General features: G+C 38.5%; 3 protein-coding genes across 4 annotated transcripts; 2 read left to right on the plus strand and 1 right to left on the minus strand.

Moving 5' to 3' along the window:
• The first annotated feature begins 51 nt into the window (after positions 1 to 51).
• mymk (myomaker, myoblast fusion factor) lies at positions 52 to 4,693 on the plus strand. The gene is made up of 6 exons (XM_056744980.1): positions 52 to 1,090; positions 1,538 to 1,652; positions 2,125 to 2,273; positions 2,699 to 2,815; positions 2,930 to 3,070; positions 4,050 to 4,693. The coding sequence occupies exons 1-6, from the start codon at positions 956 to 958 to the stop codon at positions 4,167 to 4,169; spliced, it is 777 nt and encodes a 258-aa protein (XP_056600958.1). The 5' UTR covers positions 52 to 955; the 3' UTR covers positions 4,170 to 4,693.
• Positions 4,694 to 8,671: 3,978 nt separating this feature from the next.
• Positions 8,672 to 15,169, minus strand: LOC130419475 (tetratricopeptide repeat protein 16). Of its 2 annotated transcripts, none has more exons than XM_056746256.1 (13): positions 14,959 to 15,169; positions 14,762 to 14,837; positions 14,590 to 14,680; positions 14,348 to 14,437; positions 14,133 to 14,233; positions 12,960 to 13,089; positions 12,654 to 12,868; positions 11,138 to 11,415; positions 10,789 to 10,930; positions 10,535 to 10,700; positions 10,180 to 10,316; positions 9,839 to 9,962; positions 8,672 to 8,967 (listed from the first exon to the last, which is right to left on the minus strand). In XM_056746256.1, the coding sequence occupies exons 2-13, from the start codon at positions 14,800 to 14,802 to the stop codon at positions 8,812 to 8,814; spliced, it is 1,671 nt and encodes a 556-aa protein (XP_056602234.1). In that variant the 5' UTR covers positions 14,803 to 14,837; positions 14,959 to 15,169; the 3' UTR covers positions 8,672 to 8,811. The 2 variants fall into 2 exon arrangements, with proteins under 2 accessions (XP_056602234.1, XP_056602233.1); XM_056746255.1 differs by having other exon boundaries at positions 14,348 to 14,491.
• A 118-nt stretch (positions 15,170 to 15,287) lies between these two features.
• slc2a8 (solute carrier family 2 member 8) lies at positions 15,288 to 21,136 on the plus strand. Its single transcript, XM_056746102.1, has 10 exons — positions 15,288 to 15,550; positions 15,840 to 16,002; positions 17,270 to 17,476; positions 17,758 to 17,857; positions 18,196 to 18,407; positions 18,724 to 18,873; positions 18,948 to 19,056; positions 19,156 to 19,320; positions 19,612 to 19,757; positions 20,435 to 21,136. Exons 1-10 carry the CDS (start codon positions 15,465 to 15,467, stop codon positions 20,570 to 20,572), a joined length of 1,476 nt encoding a protein of 491 aa, XP_056602080.1. The 5' UTR covers positions 15,288 to 15,464; the 3' UTR covers positions 20,573 to 21,136.
• Positions 21,137 to 22,798: the final 1,662 nt, after the last annotated feature.

The raw sequence follows: 22,798 nt of genomic DNA on the forward strand, positions 1-22,798 counted from the left end.
TTAATGGGCTGCGTTAATTGACAACACAGTTTACACAGACTGGATTAATATTAAAATGTTTCAGCTGCATAAATCACGCAAAAAAACGAATAAACAATTTCACATAAAAATATGAGCAGTACAAATGTATTCTTGGCGCACACAGTTAATAGACTCCTAGTATATCAGTACATCTGCACTTCTCAAGACTCGCAGGTCTCTAAAACTACATCTCAACCCTGCACCCTACTGCATGCATTCATTGCTTTTAAACCCTCAGAACCACATTCACGTCAAACGCAGATTCACAGTGACGCATCCAGGTGCTTTTACCAGGCCAATGTCAATAACCCAAAAGAGACTTTAGAACTTTCTATAGCCACTTTTACGGATCGATTCCCTGTCATCCAGACTGACCACTTTATAAAGAATACATTCAAAGAATTCTCTGTACGGCCAAATGTGCGGTACATTAAGTAGGAATATATGTACTGAATTCCTTGTAGCCAAATATTGTCCACCGACCACATCACAAATTTTCAGACACCCTAAACATTTGACATACTGTCACTTTTTTGCATACTTGTATATCAGGGAATTCAGATGCGAGGTGTGATCCTGCTGCCTTGAACGTGACACCAGAACGTAAAGTTCACCATAAATGGCTTCGCTCTTTGTCTAACTGTTGTTGTTTTAGAATGGCAAAAATGTGTGACATTGCCATGTGAGGGCAGGACCTCTCCCCAAGCTCCACGCAGACAGCTGCTCCCTGATGACTGTGCACATACGGACCCCTCCGAGCCCTTTAAACTTTAAAGGTCCATCAGAGAACCAGCTGTGTGCGAGTGTTAAAGAGACTGAGAGTGTGTGAGGGTCACTGTTCACTTTCATTTTCAACGATTTGGCTGAACGCAACACGCCGGTCATTAACAAAGTGCAATTTCCAATAATCCAGAGGTCTATTATTTGGGTCAGAATGGGAGCGTTTATCGCCAAGATGTTGTTGCCCACAATCAGCAGTCTGGTGTTCTTGCCCGCAGCCAGCGTGGCCGCCAAGAGAGGCTTTCACATGGAGGCCATGGTCTATTTCTTCACCATGTTCTTCATAGCGGTAAGAGAACGACTTTGTTTACTGTAAAACTTTTTTTTCTTGTTTCAACTTAAAAAAAAAGGTTACCTGGCTTCCTTAAAAAATTGTGCATCATTTTCATGCAATATTTTTTGTTACATTGAATTAACTAAAGATTTTAAGTTGAATTAACTAAATGCCGGGTAACTTCCTTTTTTGATTTTTCAACAAATCGTTTTTAAAGTGCATCTATCTAAATGACTGTAGAAATGCGTGAAGATATATCTTCATATATTATTCCATTTGTATTGTTAATGTAAACTTTTTTCTAGTTTCTTTTTGTTTGTAATAAAAATTGTGCTAAATCTTAGGCAGTATCTATGTAAATGTCTTTTTTCAAAAGGAAAAGTTATCATCATATATCTAGAAGGCCTGGTAATGATGTGAAACATAAACATAAATCCAAACGTTCTCTCCACATATGTTCAGATTTATCACGCATGTGATGGACCGGGGCTGTCTATACTCTGTTTCATGAAGTATGAGATTCTGGAGTACTTCAGCGTGTATGGAACAGCCATCTCCATGTGGGTCACATTGCTAGGTGAGAAAATCTTTAATGTTTTTTATTCTTAAATGGATAGTTCGGCCAAAGTTATAATTCTGACAGCATTCAAACATGTCATTCGTGTGGAACACAAAAGACAATATTTTGAGAAATGTCTCTGTAGTTTTGTGTCCATACAATGGAAGTCAACAAAAGTCAATGTTGTTTGGTCACCAATGTTCTTCAAAATATCATCTTTTATGTTCTGCAGAAGAAACTCACACATGTTTGGAAGGACGTACAGAATTACAATTTTTGCATGAACTGTGCCTTTTAGTTAATCACGTTTTCAATGGTAATCACTATAATAATTCAATACTCCATGCTGTACTCCCACATGGGTCAGACAGTCAGCAAAGTGATTAAAATCATAATTTTCTGAGAGTGGTGTTAACCGTACGACGGGTGTTTATATCATACGTTCTACCGTGTCAAGAATGTGTACTCATGTTTTCTAACACTAATCCAGCGCTGGGAGATTTCGATGAACCCAAACGCTCATCACTCACTATGTTTGGGGTGCTGACTTCGGCTGTGAGGATCTACCAAGACCGATGGGGCTACGGCATCTACTCCGGACCCATCGGAACAGCTGTCTTCATGATAACAGTCAAATGGGTGAGTCGGAGAAAAACAGCAGCTGATTGGATCATATGGTCAAGCCGTGTGACATGTGTTCGATGATGCGGAAAGATAAACCCAGCTAACCAAAACATGTCTTCAGTACATTTGCTATACAATAAATTAAGTGTTTTAAGCATTCCACTAATAATGGAAAAATAACATTTCTAAAGCGTTTTCACAACGTTTAGAAATGACATAATGCTGATTAAATGTTCTGGTGGGAACATGTTTTGAAAACTTTCAGAGAACGTCACCCAACGTTCTGATAACATTCCCTGTTAGCTAGTTAACAAGCTCAATGTGGGATTGTATTTTGCTTGTTTGCTTATTTCTTCTGACAAAAACAAGATTTTACTACAGTAGGTGACGCAAATGCAACCACGAGGCCTCACTAAATTGTTGTTTTTCTTTCATCCAAGTTACAAAAAATGAAGGAAAAGAAGGGACTTTATCCAGACAAAAGCGTTTACACTCAACAAGTTGGACCGGGATGCTGTTTCGGCGCTCTTGCTTTAATGCTTCGGTTCTATTTTGAGGTATTTTGTGTGCGGCTCCAACAGTTACTGCAACTGGAAGAATGCATGACACAATAGTTACACAAGCGTGTTTGTGTAAAGCTGTGGTAATGACTCCTTCATTTCCTCCTGCAGGAGTGGGAATACGCTTACGTCCACAGTTTCTATCACGTGTCGCTGGCGGTGTCTTTTATCCTGCTACTGCCCAAGAAGAACCGTTACGCTGGGACGGGACGCAACGCAGCCAAACTCAACTGTTACACCCTCTGCTGCTGTGTATGATGCATCTTTTTATCTCAGCCGAGCTGTAGAGGTGATCTTTAAATTGACAAACTGTGAGCTTTTAAAGTGACAGTTCACCACAAAAATGAAAAAGCTGTCATATTTACTCCATTTCGAACATGTATCGTTTTCTTTCTTCTATGGAACAGCAATGTTTGAAAGAATGTACTGGTGGATTAAATGAATGACAATTGGAGCTTTCATGTTTCAGGAAAGAAACAAATGAAGAGTTTGAGGAATTAGACTTTAAAACTTTTTCAAGAATCATGTTTTATTGTGTTAGTAAGCTGTATTTTTTTAGGTATTATGGCTTAAATCAAAACAAACCAACTGCATTCTGATTGATATTAATTGGTATGCACAATAAAAAAAACTGTTATCTCATTTTGGAGCCAAACTCTCCAAATACACCGAAAAGTATCATAAAAGAGTTGTGCACTAACATTGCATGACGTAAAACGGCAATCTGTAACTATTTTTTGGTTAAAAATAGAAGAAACTGTGCTAAACAAATCCTGATTTACAAAATCACTCTTAAAATTTCCTGTAATTATAATAATAATCATTTTTTCACAGAAAATGACAGTTTGATGTCATTTCACTTCAATAAAGGCTACGTAAAGTAACATGCAATTTTATGTTGTCAAACAGAGATTGCGATGAAGACTTTATGAAGACCTGTAATGTAGCACACAACTTTAATGGACTACTTTTACATTATTTCTAACATACTTTTGTGTCCTTCTTGAAGCTTTACTTGAAATACTTTCCATTTAATCCTTTTTTTTTCATATATTTATCCTGTGTATAAAAAAGTGACCAGTACATTCTTCACCATTTTCCACAGAAGAAAGTCATGGGTTTGGAACGCCATGAAGGCGTGTAAATTATTTTCATTTTTCGCTGAAGCATTCCTTCAATTTGCCAAACATTTTCCGCCATATTAATTACACCCCTATTTGTTTAATGGCAGAAATCAAAACCACCGATAAAGGAGAAAGCACGGACCATCTGGACCACTCCCCAAAAACCCTGGACGCGGACCGGTGGTCCTGGCTTGCCATTTCACAAATCCCAGCCACGCACCACGTAACGCAAGAAACGGCATCTGCTGAAGGCACCCTGAAAGCGAGGACAGTTATACGACCTCCCAGCAGGCCAAGAATGCTTTGGACAACTTATTCGTAAGGATAGAATGATGCCCTGCATGTCAAAAAATGACCGAGAAGGTGTACGTCCTGAAAAACAGTCGGGAAGGTTGTGAAGATGGTATTCGGGACCAGAGAAGAAAGGACTGCTGCGAAGCTCCACCATACCGTAACGCTCCAGCTGGAAAGTTTATGAGTCAGTAAAAACAGCAGACGTATTATCAGTCCAAAATGAATAAACTGTCTATCAAAGGTTCCTCAGAAGGGACCACTTGTCTATGCACGTTAAAATGATTGTAAAAAAGGCTATTTAATTCTTATATTCAAGCATTTGTGCCAGACAGGTCAGACATCATCTGGGTACAACTAAACTCGTAGCTAAACCTATCAAACGGTTTTGATATACCGTGTAGTACATTGAGAGAAGTAAAAATGATTCATTATTGTCATCTTGTTTCTTTCTTGTAAATATATCTATTTATTGCAGAGCCCATGATTTAGTTCTTTTGTTTCGGTGTATGTGTGTGTTTTTTATTTAATGACATAAAAACCTGAAATTGATTCGTCTCTTTGTTTCCCTTCTGTAAGCTCTGAGTGAGTACACTTTAATGGACTATTCATACAAAAATGAAAAATTATTTATTCATCCACACGTCATTCCAAACCTGTATGACTTTCTTTTTTCTGTAGAACACAATAGAAGATATTTTGAAGAACGTTAGTAACCAAACAACATTGGACTCTATTGACTTCCATTGCACACAAAACCACAGAGACATTTTATTAGAATATTTTCTCTTGTGTTTCACAGAAAAACTGAAGTCATGCAGGTTTTAAACAACATGAGGGTGAATAAATGATGACAGATTTTTGTCTTCTTTTGAGTGAACTATTCCTTTAAGGATTATTAAGTGGTTTAGATAAAGTTAAAGGAACATTAATCATGGCTTTCTCAAATTCTCATTCTTAAATTTGACATTTCACTTGGTCCATCAGCCACGCAAACTGTCCAAAAACGACAAAGCATGCGGCATGTTTTAGACAAAACAGTCTCCCATCAAACGTGAATGAAACGTTGGCTCGCTGAGACTGCTTTGACACGAGGCCAGGCCACCAGCTCCTGTGCCCAGAGAAAGGTGTTTTTGTCTGGGTGGGAAGTTGGCAACTTTCGCCTCTTGGCCGTCTGTACTAATCTGCCAAAGAGAGAAACTTTACACTTTTATTACACCGGTGTGAAGCACTTTGGGCTTCTTTATGACCACTGTCTGTTTAAAACCACTTTGTTTGTGGTCTCGGCCCCCCCCACACACACACACCGTCTGAGGAAACTCCACCAAACCACCGCAATGGTTGTAAGAAAGCAAACATATCTGCAATGCTGGTTGGCATCATGACTGAATTTTGCACCGCAGTCTCCTCATACCTCTCTTCTACTTTTCAGTCTCGCTTGTTTGGATTTAAACAAAGATGGACAGTTGATTCTCTCTATCTGGTGCATCCATATAAAAGAAAAATGAAAGATGGGACCCCATTAAATATCTCAAATATTTATCCTCGACATCGACAAGATTAAATGGAGGGAAACGAGACTCCAGTCTTTTGCATCTCAGATATTTATCCTAGAAAAGAGGCAGAAATCTGACAAATGCCTTTCAAACATTACAAACTTAGCTGTCTGCAATCAAAAGTCAATATTAATGAAGATTTCAATATGAACTCAAACATTCCTCATCAAATCCAGATAATCCATACTCTTCATGTACTTTAACATTTATTTCTGTTTTTATTTCTTATGAGCAATTTTAGGAGCAACATCTCAAAGTTCATGTGGTACCTAAATGAAACATCTGAGAATTTGATCAAAACTCTTCAAACTTTTTCAGGATAAATAAAATATATATATACAGAGGACTTCACCCAAAAATGAAAGTTCTGTTATCGTTTACTCACTTGTTCCAAATCTGTCTAAATATCTTTAAGAGGGAGATGTTTGGAAGAATGCTTATAACCAAACATATCTCGCCCCCCATTGACTACCTGTGGCGAGGCGCCGACCGAGGATCAGCGTCGCCCTGGAAACGGCCCGGCAGCTAACGCTAATTGCGTCCAGCTGACGCTGATTAGCTGCCGGGCATAAAAGAAGCGTGCTCACACCACTAAGGGTCCTTGGTTAGTCGCACCCACCGCTGTCCTCGTTTGACCCCCAGCGCGAGAGAGTGAGAGGACAGCGAGGGAGACACGAGCGTGAACGACCTAACTGCACGAGCGCGGACTTTATGTTACGAGCACCCTGGGTGAAACCTTTTATTTTGTTTATTGTGGATTTGTGCAATAAATGCCCCAGTGGGGTTGTTGTTATCACCCCTCCTGTCTGTGTCGTGTCTCTCACCCCGTTACACTGGTGGAGAATGCAGGCAAAGAGAGACCGACTCGGCAGGCGTTCGTGTGGTACGTGTTTCCTGGGTCCATCGAGGGACGGACACGCTCTCCTCATCAGCGTCCAACCCGGAGGAAACCGAGGACGACGAAGAGAGAGTGACAAAGGTATCGATGGCGCCAAGCGGAGGGACAATCCCAGCCAGCAGAAGATGCTGTGGAGCCGACCGAGAGCGCGGTCCAGGTACCAGATAGTGCCGCCCAGCTGCCCGACAGAGCTACCCAGCCGCCAGAGACCGCTACTCAGCCGCCCGACCGAGCTACTCAGCCGACAGGAGATGCGGCCCAGCCGTCATGGAGCGCTGCACAGGTGGGAGTCCCGTTCGGATGCCAGCCGGCAAAGTGTACCAGGAGTGTGCCAGCCGGCGATCCAGTTCCGTCCTCCAGCCGGCCTTTCCAGTCCGTCTTCCAGTCGGTATGGGTCGGACTATAAGGCGATATTTTCCCTCCCACCCCTACTATCGTCCCGAGGTTCCTGTAGGAGCTGCCCGGTTACCAGGTCGACGCTTGGGGGGGGAAATGTGGCGAGGCGCCGACCGAGGATCAGCGTCGCCCTGGAAACGGCCCGGCAGCTAACGCTAATTGCGTCCAGCTGACGCTGATTAGCTGCCGGGCATAAAAGAAGCGTGCTCACACCACTAAGGGTCCTTGGTTAGTCGCACCCACCGCTGTCCTCGTTTGACCCCCAGCGCGAGAGAGTGAGAGGACAGCGAGGGAGACACGAGCGTGAACGACCTAACTGCACGAGCGCGGACTTTATGTTACGAGCACCCTGGGTGAAACCTTTTATTTTGTTTATTGTGGATTTGTGCAATAAATGCCCCAGTGGGGTTGTTGTTATCACCCCTCCTGTCTGTGTCGTGTCTCTCGCCCCGTTACACTACCACAGAAAAAGAAAAAATACAATGGCAGTCAAAAGTGCCCCAGAACTGTTTGCTGTCCTACATTTTTCTAAATAGCTTCTTTTGTCTTCAACCAATAACAAAACTGATACATTTTTATTCTAACTATGGGAGTCAATGGGGGGCAAAATCTGTTTGGTTATAAGCATTCTTCCAAATATCTTTGAGGTTATCAGATCAAAGAAATTTATACAGATTTGGAACAACTCGAAGGTGAATAAATTTCTCCAAATCTGTATCATTTCTTTGTTTGGGTGAAAACATGGGAAGAAATTTGAAAGAATGCTGGTAACCGAGACCTGTCTTCTTTTTCTTTTAGTAAAATGTCCTTGATGGTCACTTACAGAAATTAAAGTATTGTGTATCTTTTTGATTTGGACAGGGAAATATAAGTCGAATGATGTCTGATTGTTCGCCTCCTCTGTGGTCGAAACATGTGTTTCACTATAAGCAAGGGAGTGTAAGGTTCTGATAAAAGTCTGGCATCAGCTGCCAGTGCTGTTGTTCTCAGTCTCTCTGCTTTCTTCTCGCTCTCAGCTGTTTCCTCAGCTGCCAGGGACCTCTGAGCGCCGACAGCTGCTATGAGCAAAACAACAAGGAATTGACCCAATCAAATGTTAATCCCAAAATAATCTCCCTCATCATGAAGCTAATGTCATGCATAACTTCTTACAAATAGTATTTTTTACATGTTATTATTTTGCTTAAAGGTCTAGTGTTAGTTTTTTTGAAAGGATCAATGGAGAGAAATGCAATATAACATAACTATGTCTTCAGAGGTTTTTGAAGATCTTACATAATGAAGCGTTATGTTTTTATTACCTATAATGTGTATTTCTATCGACACACACCGTGGGTCCCCTGACATGGAATTCAAAATGTTGTTTCTACAGTAGCTTTAAACGGACAAACTGCCCTGCACAGCGCATTTTGTAAATACGGTATCTCCTTCGGCAAAGAAGCGAAAACGTGACAGCATCTTAGTTCTGTGTCAGCCACCGTAGTGCTTCTGTAGAGCAGAATGGAGTGAGCCACTGGTTGCTATTCGCAACCTCACCACTAGATGCCGCTAAATTTCATACACTTTAAAGGGATAGTTCACCCAAAGAAAATCTGTCACTTTTTAATTCCAAAGTTGTTCAAACATCTATATGACTCTTTCCTTTTTAAACACTAAAGAAGATATTTTGAGAAATGGTTTTGTATCAATACAATGGAAGTCAATGGGATTCCATGTTCCATCAGACTTTCAACAGTTGAGCCCAAGACCCCTAAATTTCCTCCACACATACGGTCGTTCCTGAGTTTCAGTCTCTTCACGTTCACGGGGCGTAGGGGCCAGACGTGGCCTGTCACAGCGCAGGGGACGCCTCTGGTGTAAAGCTTTCTTCACTGCTTGATTCAACTGACAGCATGAACAGAAGAGATTCAACTTCAAGTCAGACTTAACCTCACTAGGAATGTACACACATTAACCTGTACTATCATAAGAAACTAGAAAGATCTATGACCGGAGCAGCTAGAGTAATCTATTATTTATTGCAGCTTTCACAATCGTATTTTGTAAAATTTGTCTCAAATACTAAATTAGCTTCAAAATGTATTCCAAACTACCATTCCAAAATGTGGACGTTTTTTATAGTTGTTTAAAGAAATTGATTGGTTACTGCAGTTCAGTTCAGTCACAGATGGAATAGTGGGTATCATGCCTCACAAGAACAACAGACTTTTTCTCTCTTCACACTTCATGATATACAATTGTTGTCGATTATAATAATAATGTATGAATTTCTTTAAAGGGATAGTTCACGAAAAAAATAAATTTCTGTCATGATTTACTCACCTTCGAGTTTTTCCAAGTGTGTATAAATGTTCGGATGAACACAGACAAAGATATTTGGAAGAATGCTTGTAACCAAACAGTTATTGGCCACCATTGACTACCATAGTAGGAAAAATTACAATGGTAGTCAAAAGTGCCCCAGAACTGTTTGCTTCCCTACATACTTCAAAATATCTTCTTTTGTGTTCAACACAACAAAAAATGATAAACTTAATGTTCCTACTATGGTAGTCAATGGTGGCCAAGAACTGTTTCCTTACAAGAAGCATTCTTCCAAATATCTTTCTTTGTGTTCAACAAAACAAATAAATTTATACAGATTTGGAACAACTCTAAGGTGAGTAAATGACGACAGAATTTTTATTTTTGGGTGAACATAAAATTGTCAGTGATTCCAACCATCAAATACAATCAAATGTCTCAGCAGCCATACCTGTTGTTTGCTCTGGACTAGTTTTCTGTCCACCTGTGCTGTCTGCACCTTCTGCTTTGGATCATCATCAGTCAGTGAAGCGTGAGTTTGGCTGTCATCTTCAACAAGGCCCATCTTACCAATTCTAAATAAAAAAATGGTTTATTTTCATTTCTTTGAATATTTTACAGTTACATTCTTGATTTATAACATGAAAATGCATCTTTGCACATTTTTGGAGAATATGAGAAGACCTTACACCATTGAAACTAATGACACTGATGCAACACTATCAAACTGACAACCACATGAGTTTAACATTTGATATATAATTAATACATTATTATGATGTTTGAACAAACCTTGACACTTTGGAGGCAGCTTGTTTAAATGCTTCAATCTTTGCCATCATCTGCCTCTTGACAGACTGCGCAGTAGCACACGACATGATGTCAGACAGAGAGCATCCTGGGAGCAGACGCAACAGCAAAGCCACCATCTAACCCAATATACAAACATCAGGTAAATCTGAAGACCAAAGACTTTCATCTAGAAGCTGTTCATACAGGCCATTAAAAATTAACATGATTTTTTAATTGCCGTTCATATTTTTTATATTATCATAAATATAATATAATATAATCATCATAGAATTGCTTTTTATTCATCAATGTAGTAACATGTACAAACATTGTGGTCATGTGATGTGATTCTTGCCTGCTCATTTGTGGGATTTAAGATAAGAACTCTGATGGCATCCTGCTTTGCTTCTTCCAGTTTGCCTGCTTTGCTATAAGCTTTGGCTCGATTTTCGTAGTACTGAACCACGGCAGGGTTGTGCTTTATAGCTACTGAAAACATGTCCGCAGCCTCTTGGTACTTCCTATAATAGACCCATTTTATAAAAATGAATAAAACGTAGTTGCATGCAGATTTAAAAATATGTTTTCAGATGTATTAAGTTAAGTTACTTCTTGTTGAATCTGTGCAGGCCCAGCGTGTTGTGAATGACAGCGAGTCGTAGACGGATAGCCGTGTTGTCGGGATCCATCTCCTCTCCTAGCTGATAATCCGCCAATGCAAACATCCACTCGCACTGCTTATAAAAACAATCTGAGGGAAAAAGAGACGGGGGACACACAGAGAGATTTGCTCTGGATGATACACATTTTGGCCCGTTACTTGAAGCTATGCTCAAAAGAACCGAACTAGACATTTCAAGAATTCTTGTTTTAATTTAATAAACTCCTCTCGGGTTAATATTGGGAGAAATACTGTATCTCAGTCTCAATGCCGTTCAAAAGTCTCAACCCAACGCACCTCCTCTGTTGATGAACAGCGCACTCTCGTCTCTCTTTTTCTCGATGGCCTTGTTTAGCAGCACGACAGCTTCCCTATACAAACCCTTGGAGAAGCACTGAACTGCAAAATCATTGTACGTGAGCACCAGTTGGGTTTGAGTATCCTCTTCTAAAGCCCCTGAGATCTCCTGCTCCTCACCCTCAGGTGGTTCTTCTCCAATCCCACATAACTCAACCGCAAGAACAAAGTCATCGATGGCAGCAGTGAAGTCTTTAAGACGACGATACAGAATCCCCCTGGAAGAACGCAGATATGTGCACTTTGTTGCTGTTGCATTGTTCGAGAGACCGGGGCTAATTGTCACACATCAATTCCAGTAAATATTTTACTGAACAGACACATACAAAACTATGAGATTAAATAAAATATAGATCAATGAATGTATTTGTAACTTTTATGACAACATAGCTTAATAGATGTCACACTGTATGGTGTAAATGGTTACGATGGACGCAGGCTGCCATTCAATAAAATATAAACAGCTAAACAACAATTAATCTCAATAATTAATCAGAAGAAAATGTTTGTTTATGGTCAATAACTATTGTAATTAAAAAAGTTATACATCTATGACATATAAAGCACATGTGATAACTTGCCCCAATGGCACATATAACAAAAAATCCTTGTTCTGAGAACACAGTTCAACTTCTCTGTTCAATATAATGGACACGTGGTGTTTACTTGTTGCAGCTTTTGCAAAAAATATATTAGTTTGTTCAAAAATGAGTTGTGCAGAGCAGTGATCTAGTTTCTTCTGTGAACTAAAGGTCATTTTAACTTCATGGTCACTACATAATCTGCATCTTTGTGTTATTTTAAGGCTTTGATGACTTTCCTATTACTCTTAAAAAATAGCATAGGTATAAAAAACAGTGAAACTAGGGTGTAAACGCTTAAAAATGTATTAAAGTTTGCAATAAGTATATTTCTTTTGGATTAAAAGTAAGAAAGTATACTTTCAACCTACTTTTTGTATACTTCTCAGAAGTGTATATGTTTATACTAACCACTTATGTATTACATTATTAGTTTTAATCTTTTACACTATCATTACATCTATATGTTCACTTGTACTATAGTCTCAGTATAAACAAAAAAGGCAGTTGTAAGCTAGTCACATACTCAGAGTTACTACCGTTTAAAAAAATACTTGCACTTTTTTGGACCAAGTAGAATTGAAATAGTACACTAAAGCATACTGCTAGCAAATTAATATTGCTATACTTGCCGCTTTCTATTAACGTACAACTTACTTTATAAAGTACACTTAAAAATATATTTAATCTTAATTTAAGTTTAATTAATCAAATGAACCCTATATTTGAGTACTGTTCTTAAATGGAAAGACATTTTATAACAAGTAATGAATTAATGGCTACATGCCATAATATCATTTTTATTCAACCCACAAAAAACAGATCTGAACAGATCATTTGAAACTGCTTAAAATCCCCAGCTCACCCAGCATTACCTAAAGAGATAGTAGCGTGCTTTACTGGGGTTATACTCCAGAGCTGTGTTTATTTTCCCCAGTGCATCTGAAAGCTCTCCCATCAGCGCTTTTTCAACGGCTGCATGATGAGAACGTTCCGCCGTTTCCTGCAGTTTCTTCAACAGAGCATTCGCCTCCTGACAACCTGGTTTCAGTCTAAGCGCGGATCTCACGTCATGATAGCACAAAGTCATCTGGGGACACATATTGACCTCATACTTATGATACACATGATAGACTCTTAAATGAAAATCATCTTCTCAAGGCTGAGATTGATGAACTGACCTGATTGAGCTGCTGGTGTAGGCGGGCTCTTAAAGTAAAGAGGTCAGCTGAAGGGTCACCTGTCTCCAACCAGTTACTGACCAGACGAAGACAGTCCGAGAATCGGCCCAGAGCAGTCAGACAGGCCAAGCTATGAATGTATATATTAAAAAAGGGTTCTGATATTTGGTATGTGTGCATTTAAACTGGCATTGCATTAGTTATCAAACCATCGAACTAATAAACCCACCTGTTAAATTATCATCTGCAAAAATCTGCTTAGACCTTTCCTTATTACTCATTTTATTAACTGCTCTAAGCCAGCTTACAATGTCTTGTAAATCATATGTCAAGGTGATTTTTGGTCAATGATCATAAAGGTTGAATGAAGTTAGGATGGAGCGCCACCTGTTGGCAATTTTAATGCCTGAAAATTCAGCTCTTCCACAGCAGGAATATATTCTTAAAATATTATGTATATAATATTATCCATTATTAAAATAGAAAACAATTATTTTGTATTAAACAAATGCACGCTTAGTGAGCTTCTTTTACAATTGCATCTATTGTGCTTTGGTAGCTTTTGTTGAATAAATCTTATGGTTTGGTCATATAAATGTTTTAAGTTAGACACATTTTTTGTGGGAGGACAAAATACTTCACCACACCATTCCCCTTAAAATGTTTTTTTAACAATTCGACCACTGATGGGAGTCAGATTCCCTGCACTCATTTAAACCTGAAGTGTCACTTCTGGCACGTGAAGGGATAGTTCAGCCAAAAATAAAAATTCATCATTTACTCACCCTTTAGTTGTTCCAAATCTGTATAAATGTCTTTGTTATGATGAAAACAGAGAAAGATATTTGGAAGAATCCTTGTAACCAAACAGTTCATGGCCACCATTGACTACCATAATTGGAAAAATTACAATGTGCCCCAGAACTGTTGCCTTCCTACATTCTTCAAAATATCTTCTTTTGTGTTCAACAGAACAAAGGCAATTTTTCCAAGAACGTTTGGCCAAGAACTGTTTGGTTACAAGCATTCTACCAAATATCTTTCTCTGTGTTCATCAGAACAAAGAAATTGATACAGATTAGGAGCAATGTGCGTAAACGAAGACAGACTTTTCCTTTTTGGGTGAACTGTTACTTTAAGAGCTCTTAAATATCTGCTAAAACTTGCACTGACCTCCTCATGTGATAAGGCCGGAAAGCGGGATTGATTTCCGATGCTTTTGTGAAAGACTCCAAAGCCTCCACAGACATCCCCAAATCATAGAGACACTGACCCTGCAAGAACAATTAACACACACACAAACCATAACCATGCTGAATATTATGAAATACTGATATTTAGACTACATTGTTGTTACTGAATATCCAGCTGTAAATGAATGTCTGTACCTGCAGGTAGTAAATGAAGGCCAGTTTCTGTGAATAGACCTCATTTTGTGGTTCCAGCATACAGGTGAGTTTGTAATCCAGTGCTGCAGACTGAAAATCACACAGTTGAAGGTAAGCTTCTGCTCGCTGTACATAGAACTGTGTCTGCAGATGGGTTCAACATGAAAAACATATTAGATATATTTAGAGCTTCAAATAATAAGGCAGTATCAAATAATAAATATTCATATATTCCTGCATACCTGTTGAGGCTGGAGCAGTATGGCCTTTGAGAAACAGGACACAGCCTTCTCAAACTGAAACTGTGACATAGCATTGACACCTGCCTGGTCACTATAAATATAAACAAATTTTGCAGTAAGACTTCATTATAGAGCAGATGTTAGATATTCAGTTGAATTACTCTCTGCTTACTGATGATCTGCTTTCTTTTTGATGAGGAGTTCCCCACTCATGTCTCCTCTCACTGAAAGGGCGCTTCAGATATGAACTGAAAGCATAAACCATTGCACAAAAATCTGATTTAATTTCTTGCAAACCTCAGGATTTACTCAAACTGTCAAAAGTGGCAACAGTAAATATTTAAGATTTTTTTGTCAAACTAAACACACCTCAACAAAAACAAGTCGCGCAATAGTTCCCTACAATGGAAAACTTCTGACAACATTTAGTAACTATGGGAACAATTGAGTCACGTAGAAAACTCCCTCTATTTTTTGTTTAAAAGTGATAATTACAATAAAAAAATGCGATGAATTAAAGAAGATTTGTGATAGGTGTTTATAAGCATAACTAAATCCGATTTATGTTGCATTATGGAACTTATTTTGAGCGAGACAACTATCTGTACTCTTATTTTGAAATCAACGAAGGACGTGTGTTTGAATGTGTCAGCAAAATAAAAGCTCTGTGCTCTTATTTTAAACTCAATCGAGGAAGTGTGTTTATTATTGTCAGCATGCCCATCAGCTGATCGCACTTAAAGTATTTCACCGAATTCAGTTTGTACGTATCGTTGCAAGTTTTTTTTAAAGAACCTTATGTTTTTGCCAATTATAATGAATAATGGCGTGACATTTTAGTTATTATCTAACGAAATTTTGCAAGTGAAGACAGGATGGAATATGACGAGGAGACGAGACCACTTTTGGTTAACGATGAAGAAATATCAGAAGACAGATTAGAGCAGGACTCTTATCTCAAGTAAGTGTCTTCACTTTTGGGGTGTATTCCTACACCAAAATACTTTCTCATTTATTTAACCTCCCCTTAATTTTATTTACAATATCAATCCAAAATTGTTTAACACGGAATTGTTAAAAGTGTATACAATATTTAACGCAAATATCGAACTGTAAGTAGCAATAAATAAAAAAGGGTAATCAGATAATTGATTACAGTAATTAGTTGCTTAGAAATCACTCAATACTGTATATTGTTGTGATCTGAACTTGTAATAACTAATGAGTATTCTTAATCTTTTCTTCACCAGTAAAGTTAAAAATGGAAAGTTATACATGGCCACATTTGCTGCAGTTCTGGGACCCCTGAGTTTCGGGTTCGTGTTAGGCTACAGTTCTCCCGCCATCCCAGAACTCACCAGGATCCAGGACCCCAAACTACAGCTCAGCACAGACGAGGCGTCATGGTTCGGGGTACGTGACCACTTAGCTCTGTTTTCTATTTATAATTAATATCTACAGTTATACCACGGGGCTGTTGAATGCTTCAATCTGATTGGTTGACAAAGTTATATGGGTATGCATGCATTAACTTTCAGTAAAATGCTGACCGCATTACAGTTCCATATCACTTCGCCAAGTTTAAACAACAGAAAGGTTATAGTGTAACCTAGAGGCCATCACCGCAGACAGCACCCTGCTCTTGATCTGACGTTTATAATGTCAAGCTTTATTGTTAATGGAAACGTATGCAGTTTCGTTTCAATACGCAAAAAACAAGAAATGCATGTACTGAAATCGAATAAGTAAAATAACTCAAATGAATACCGAATGCATTAATAAACACTAATGGCCTATTGATAACACATATAATTTGATAGACATACTCTTTCAAAAGTTTGCGTGTTTTTTTTCACTACTGAAGATAGATACTATACGAGGAATTCATATTAATAAGTCATATTACTGTAAACACGCAGGTGTGCGCGATATCGCCGCTCCCCACCCACCACGTGGGCGTGGCTCAAGCTTCCGAGTCCGTTCACTACAATTGAAATGAGATGCGCAAGAAAGTAGTCCTACAATGAACACCATATTAAAGACGGTTCCTTGACAAATATTGATATTAGACATTTGAACAATGTACTGTGGTGTGGTGACCGTGGTATAAGCAGAATAATGGACTCCGGTGCTTTCAATTATTCGAAAGTTAATGCACGTCCGATTTGTAACGGTCGCGTCGTGGCGGCATTACCATCTCGGGGTGTGCATTGACTTTCGAATAATTGAACGGCCCGTCGTTAGTTATTTCTTACTCAATCTAAGATTATTACATTTATTTTGGTTGCTTAGTACAACGAACTGAACTCGAATTAAGTTAATCAAGCGTGTGACTTCTAGGGTTGAACAGGAGCCATTTAGATAGAGAGAGTTGCGCCAACGTAAGTTCAAAGTGTCACGTGATTCATGGAGCCTTCAGTAGTTCCAGGAAGTTATGTTTTCTCTTTAAATGCATTAATTCTTTCATATTTTTGTTCATTAAGGCTTGCGTCTTTAAATGGGTGAAAAGTTTACCACAGTTAATCTGTTTAGCCACAGCTCCATGCTCCATTACTAGTAACTTCCGCAAACTATTGAGAGCCTCCATGATCCGCCATTGCTGTGTTTTTTTTCAACGGGGTTGACGTGACTCTCTCAATGGCTCTGGGTTGAAGTAAATCCTGTATTTTATGTCTTGCAGTCTGTGGTGACGATTGGTGCTGCACTCGGGGGTCTGCTGGGAGGATGGATTGTGGGAAAGATTGGACGTAAACTGAGCCTTATGTTCTGTGCAATACCCTTTATCTTTGGTTTTACTTCCATCATCGCTGCTCAGAATCACTGGATGTTATACGTGGGCAGAGTTCTCACTGGTCTGGCCAGTGGAGTCACTTCCCTTGTTGTACCTGTAAGCATTAACAGTTATCATTCATGTGATGGTCATTCATGTATTAAACGGCAATAAATATTTACAGATCTGAATTTACAGTTCTGTCAGTTTAAAGGATACAGATTCAAACACACTTCCTCACAGGAGAAGTGACATTCCCCTACTTTTTTTAATCTTCAATAAAGTCGTATTTTGTATGAGCAGAATAAAAGATTTGTGCTCTTATTTTGAAATCCCTCGTTTTTTGAGTTTAGAGCAACAATGAATCATTTGACTCGTTTTCTTTAATACCTCATCAGCTTTACATCTCTGAAATGGCCCATGAGCGTGTTCGGGGCACTATCGGGTCCTGTGTACAGCTGATGGTTGTGACGGGCATTATGGGAGCCTATATCACAGGTGAAGTATAACCCTTTACACTTGTATTTAATGCACTGATCATGACAGACAAAGTGCCTTTACAACATAAATTCTCTAACATTAAGTATATTTTAAACAGCATTTATTAAGTAAGAGATATGTAAATCCAGACAATATACCCCGACAGAGTGTTCAGAACACCATTGGGAAAAAGGATGGGTCTTGAATCACCCGGACGGGGTTTATTTTGGCATAACAACAGACTGGATGTATTATCCCAGTTATGACACGGCTAACTGCCACATGAGCAAATAATGGGTAAATCGATGAATTACATATCGATTTGAAATGTTTTATTAGCGAGCCTTACTTTTCAGGTTTGTTCCTGGACTGGCGGTGGTTAGCAGTGGTGTCCTCCATCCCTCCCACCCTGATGCTGGTGTTTATGTGCTTTATGCCTGAGACCCCACGGTTCCTGTTGTCCCAGGGGAAGAGGAGAGAGGCAGTGGAGGCACTGCGCTTCCTCAGGGGTCCCGATGCCCCAACAGAATGGGAGTGTGCCAGAATAGAAGAAGCATGCAAAAATGAGGTTCGTGGCATAAATATAGCATTTCGTACATTTATTGAATATTGTTTGCTCTTGATCATGCATGTGGAACTACAGTTGAAGGTGAAAATGTATTTTATTTATATTTTATGAATATATATATATATATATATATATATATATATATATATATATATACAAATATGTTCATATTAATTACTGTATTTGTTGTCTTATTTTTGTTTTATTTATTTACATGATTTATTATTTAATTGTTTTTTATTTTTGAATATTTCTTGTTTTAACAATATGTGCATAAAACCGCTGTAGTTGCTAAGTCATGTGTGTTTGCTTACAGGAGCAAAGCCTCAGTCTGTCTGATCTGAAGGACCCTGGTGTTTATAAGCCTTTAGGGGTGGGCATAATGATGATGGTCTTCCAGCAGTTCACCGGCATTAACGCCATCATGTTTTATGCCGAGACCATCTTTGAGCAAGCTCATTTCAAAGTATGTCTGTTTGAATTCCTCATATAGTTTCTATATTAACGATGCTAAATGCCTGTGTATTGTTCTTTCCTAAGAGCAGCGATGTTGCCACGGTGATTGTAGCCGCCACTCAGGTGGTCTTCACAGCAGTCGCTGCCTTCGTCATGGACAGGGCTGGCCGGAAAGCTCTCCTGATCTTGTCTGGTAAGCTTCATTTGTTTAGGAATAATATATTTACACCACCATTGTTTTTTTAATTCAGAGAAAAGTATTATTGATCTCTATTTTTATGTGTCCTGCAAGGTGTCACGATGTGCATCAGTGAGGCGGTGTTTGGTGTGTACTTCAAGTTGACTGTGATGAAGCACGATAACTCCACACTACTGAGTGCAGTAACAGACGCCCCACAAACGCCTCAAACAGATCTGGCCTGGCTTGCCGTGGGAAGCATGGGCCTCTTTATTACAGGTTAAAGAAAATTTATTCTTACCTAGATGATTGATAATCTTGAGGATCTGAATAAACTAATATCTGTATTTTAGCCATAAATTATCCAAAGAAGAACTTTTAGTATAAGGTCTGGTCCACTTTTAGGTACCATCTTCAGGTTCAGAATACATCTCATTGGAGTTTTTGTTTGCATATACAGTATGAACAGAAAATGATTTATGACTTGTAAGCCATCTGTGGTTGTGCTGTTTAGTTGCTGTCACAGCAGTGTTTGTTTAGAGAATGACTTTCATTCGATTTGTTGACCAGGATTCGCTCTCGGTTGGGGTCCTACTCCTTGGCTCATAATGTCCGAGATCTTCCCCACACGAGCAAGGGGATTGGGCAGCGCTTTATGTGTGCTTACCAACTGGACCTGTGCTTTCATCATCACCAAGACCTTCCAGGACCTCATGGTGAGCAGGGTTATTATAGATAGGGCTGTTTAATGATTATTTGCGATTAGTTGCATGCAGATTAAAGTCTATGTCTGTGCAAATTAATTTTGTGCTTTTAAAAACATAAAAGTGCTTTTTTAAACAATATTGAAGAAAAAATTGTTTACGTATAATTTAAATTATATACAAATATAAATATATACATGAAAATATGTCCCAAATATATATACATGTATGTGTTTATAAATACAAAATAAATATGCACAGACAGATATTATTATGTAAACACAAACTTTTATTCTGGATGCGATTAATCGCAAATAACCGTTTAAGAGCCATAATTATACCAGTCCTAAGATATGGTAACATTTTAATTATTTTTATCTTAAAACTTTATCGCTATTTGAAATGTTGCATTAGCAATAAAGTGAAATAAAGGCACTAAAATTATTTACTGAAGTTAATTTAAATGTAAAACTGAAGCTGAATATAAATAACTTAACCTTGTATCGCAAAAGCTAAAAATTAATAAAAGAACAAAACAACATGACAGTTGCTTATAATTAAACTAAAAATGTAAATGAACAGAAATAAATGCTATATCACGATATACAAAAACCTCTGATGGTTATTTTTTACTCTGGGGAATATTAATATTGTGATTTAAATTCTCTGATGAATAATTCCTCTTTCAGGATCTGATAACCAGCGCAGGAACCTTCTGGATGTTCTCGGCACTGTGTGCACTTAATGTCATCTTCACTGCTGTGTTTGTCCCTGAAACCAAAGGCAAAACTTTAGAGGAGATTCAAGCCCATTTCAAGGGAACTTAAAGATGATAAACTCATTGTTTCTTTAGTGCCAACACTAAACATTCTAGCAAATTAAGTGAATCCATTCAATCCTGTTGAAGTTTACTGATCCAATACGTGTACGTTTGATCAAATACAGTTCTGGTGTAAAGCTACTAACTTAACATTGCATTGACATAAATAAGTGTCTGATCTGGACTTTTAATATTCACACACTGTTACATTCTGTTGATACTTGATTTTAGGTTTAATTTTTGTCTGGTTGTTATATGCCAATTATATATGCCCAGATAACCAACAATTTGCTACATGTTTACTGTGAGATAAAGTCCAGAGGTAATATAAGCTTTTTTTCTCAATCGCTTTTCTTTCTCAATGTTAAGTAAACTTTTTTAATTAGAACGATGACATTCATGGAATGATGCACAACTTCAGATGTTTGGAGTTTAATCAACATCTTTACAAGCCGTGGGTACACTTTTATAAATGTATAAATGAGCTGTGTTAAGTTCTCAGTTTTATGTGTGCTACATCCATAATGCAAAGTGTACTGTGAATATTTGTTTATTAAAAAAAAGTGATTTACTTATGGCGTCTTAACACTTTTTTCACTATTTGGGGAGTAAACTAAATAAAAACTGCACTGTCAAAAGTAAAGGCACACACAGTTTTTTTATTCTGCGTATAGAGCTCCAGAGGTTGACGTCACGCAATCTGAACTCGCCATTTTGGCAGGCTGTCAGGAGAGCGCTAGAGCGGCTGTACCTTTGGCATTTACAGTGGTCGAACAATAATTTAAAACCGGGGTTGAGCTAAGGGCTAATCATTTTATCGCATTACTAAAGATCCCGGTAGACGACTAAAATGGTTCACTGCAGTAAATGTGCTAAACAACACGTCATCGCTATCTCTTCCTCTCTGTAGCTATGCTGCCAATTCCTGAACAAGACTGCTGACACATGAGAGCACATGTAACCCTCCAGGCTTTATTGGGCCTTTAAAGAGTCTCCGGACTAGGACGAGGGAAAGTTGATTAGGTAGCTGTAGATATCAGGATCCTGCAGGTCAGGAAAGGGATTTGTTATGTTTAATCTGCAGTATTAAAGGGGTCATATGACACCGCTAAAACAAATATTGTGTTCACATGACTTAAGGTCTAAAAACGCTGTATTTTTAACATACCGTGCATGTTTGTATCTCCTCTTTGCCCCGAACATCAGGCTCCAAAGCAGTTGTGCTGACAGGTACGCCTACATTACTTGCGTATACATTTGGGAGGTCTTAGTCAAATCCTGCCAAGAATTGATGTAGATTTGTGGGGGTGTGGTTACACGAAGTGATTCAGGCAGCTCTGGGTGAGCGTTCGCTTTTAGATAGAATGCATCTTTTGTTCCGACACTTAAATGTTTAATATTTTACGTGTCTAATACATGTATGGGCAACTAATAACACACCAAAGACACAGAAAAGCATGTTTTCACACTATATGACCCCTTTAATATTAATATCTTTGGGTACATGTAACCAGTGTTGGGGAGTAGCTAACTATAAGTAGTGACGCTAAAACACATTACTAACTTAACTAAATTTTTCAGTATCTTGGCGGTAGCTCTACTATTAAAATAGTCTAGCTTCTCCAATAATTAATTACTTGTTAAAGATCGCGTATCACAGTCAGTTTCTCATATTAAAGGGGTCATATGCCGCGAATACGTGTTTTTCTGTGTCTTTAGTGTGTTATAAGTTTACCATGCATGTATTAGACACGTAAAATTGCAAAAATTCAAGTGACTGAACAAAAGATGCATTCTATCTAAAAGCGAATGCTTGAAACGCCTCATGCAACCACACCCCCACAAATCTACGTCAGTTCGTGGTATGAGATGACTTACACCGCCTAAATGAATACGCAAGTATGAAGGGTGTACCTGTGAGTACAAATACTTTGGAACTTGATGTTCCAAATATGGTAAAAGTGCGTTACATTCCCGTCACACGTTTGCCGTATTCGACCAATCATTACGCACTGGTTAACTGGCCAATCTTAGCACACCTCGCTTTTTAGAGCGATGAGCTTTGTAAAAAATCTGTGCGTTTCAGAGAGGAGGAGCAAAGAGGAAATCTAGCGTTTTTGAACCTTAAATCCTATAGATTTTTTACAGTCGAATATTATGTGATAAAAGTCGCATGATTACGTGATTAATAAATAAAATAAGAGCGAGGGAATGAATGTTTTGCATGGAATTT

This window comes from Triplophysa dalaica, chromosome 4 (assembly GCF_015846415.1).
Source record: "Triplophysa dalaica isolate WHDGS20190420 chromosome 4, ASM1584641v1, whole genome shotgun sequence".
NCBI lineage: Eukaryota > Metazoa > Chordata > Actinopteri > Cypriniformes > Nemacheilidae > Triplophysa > Triplophysa dalaica.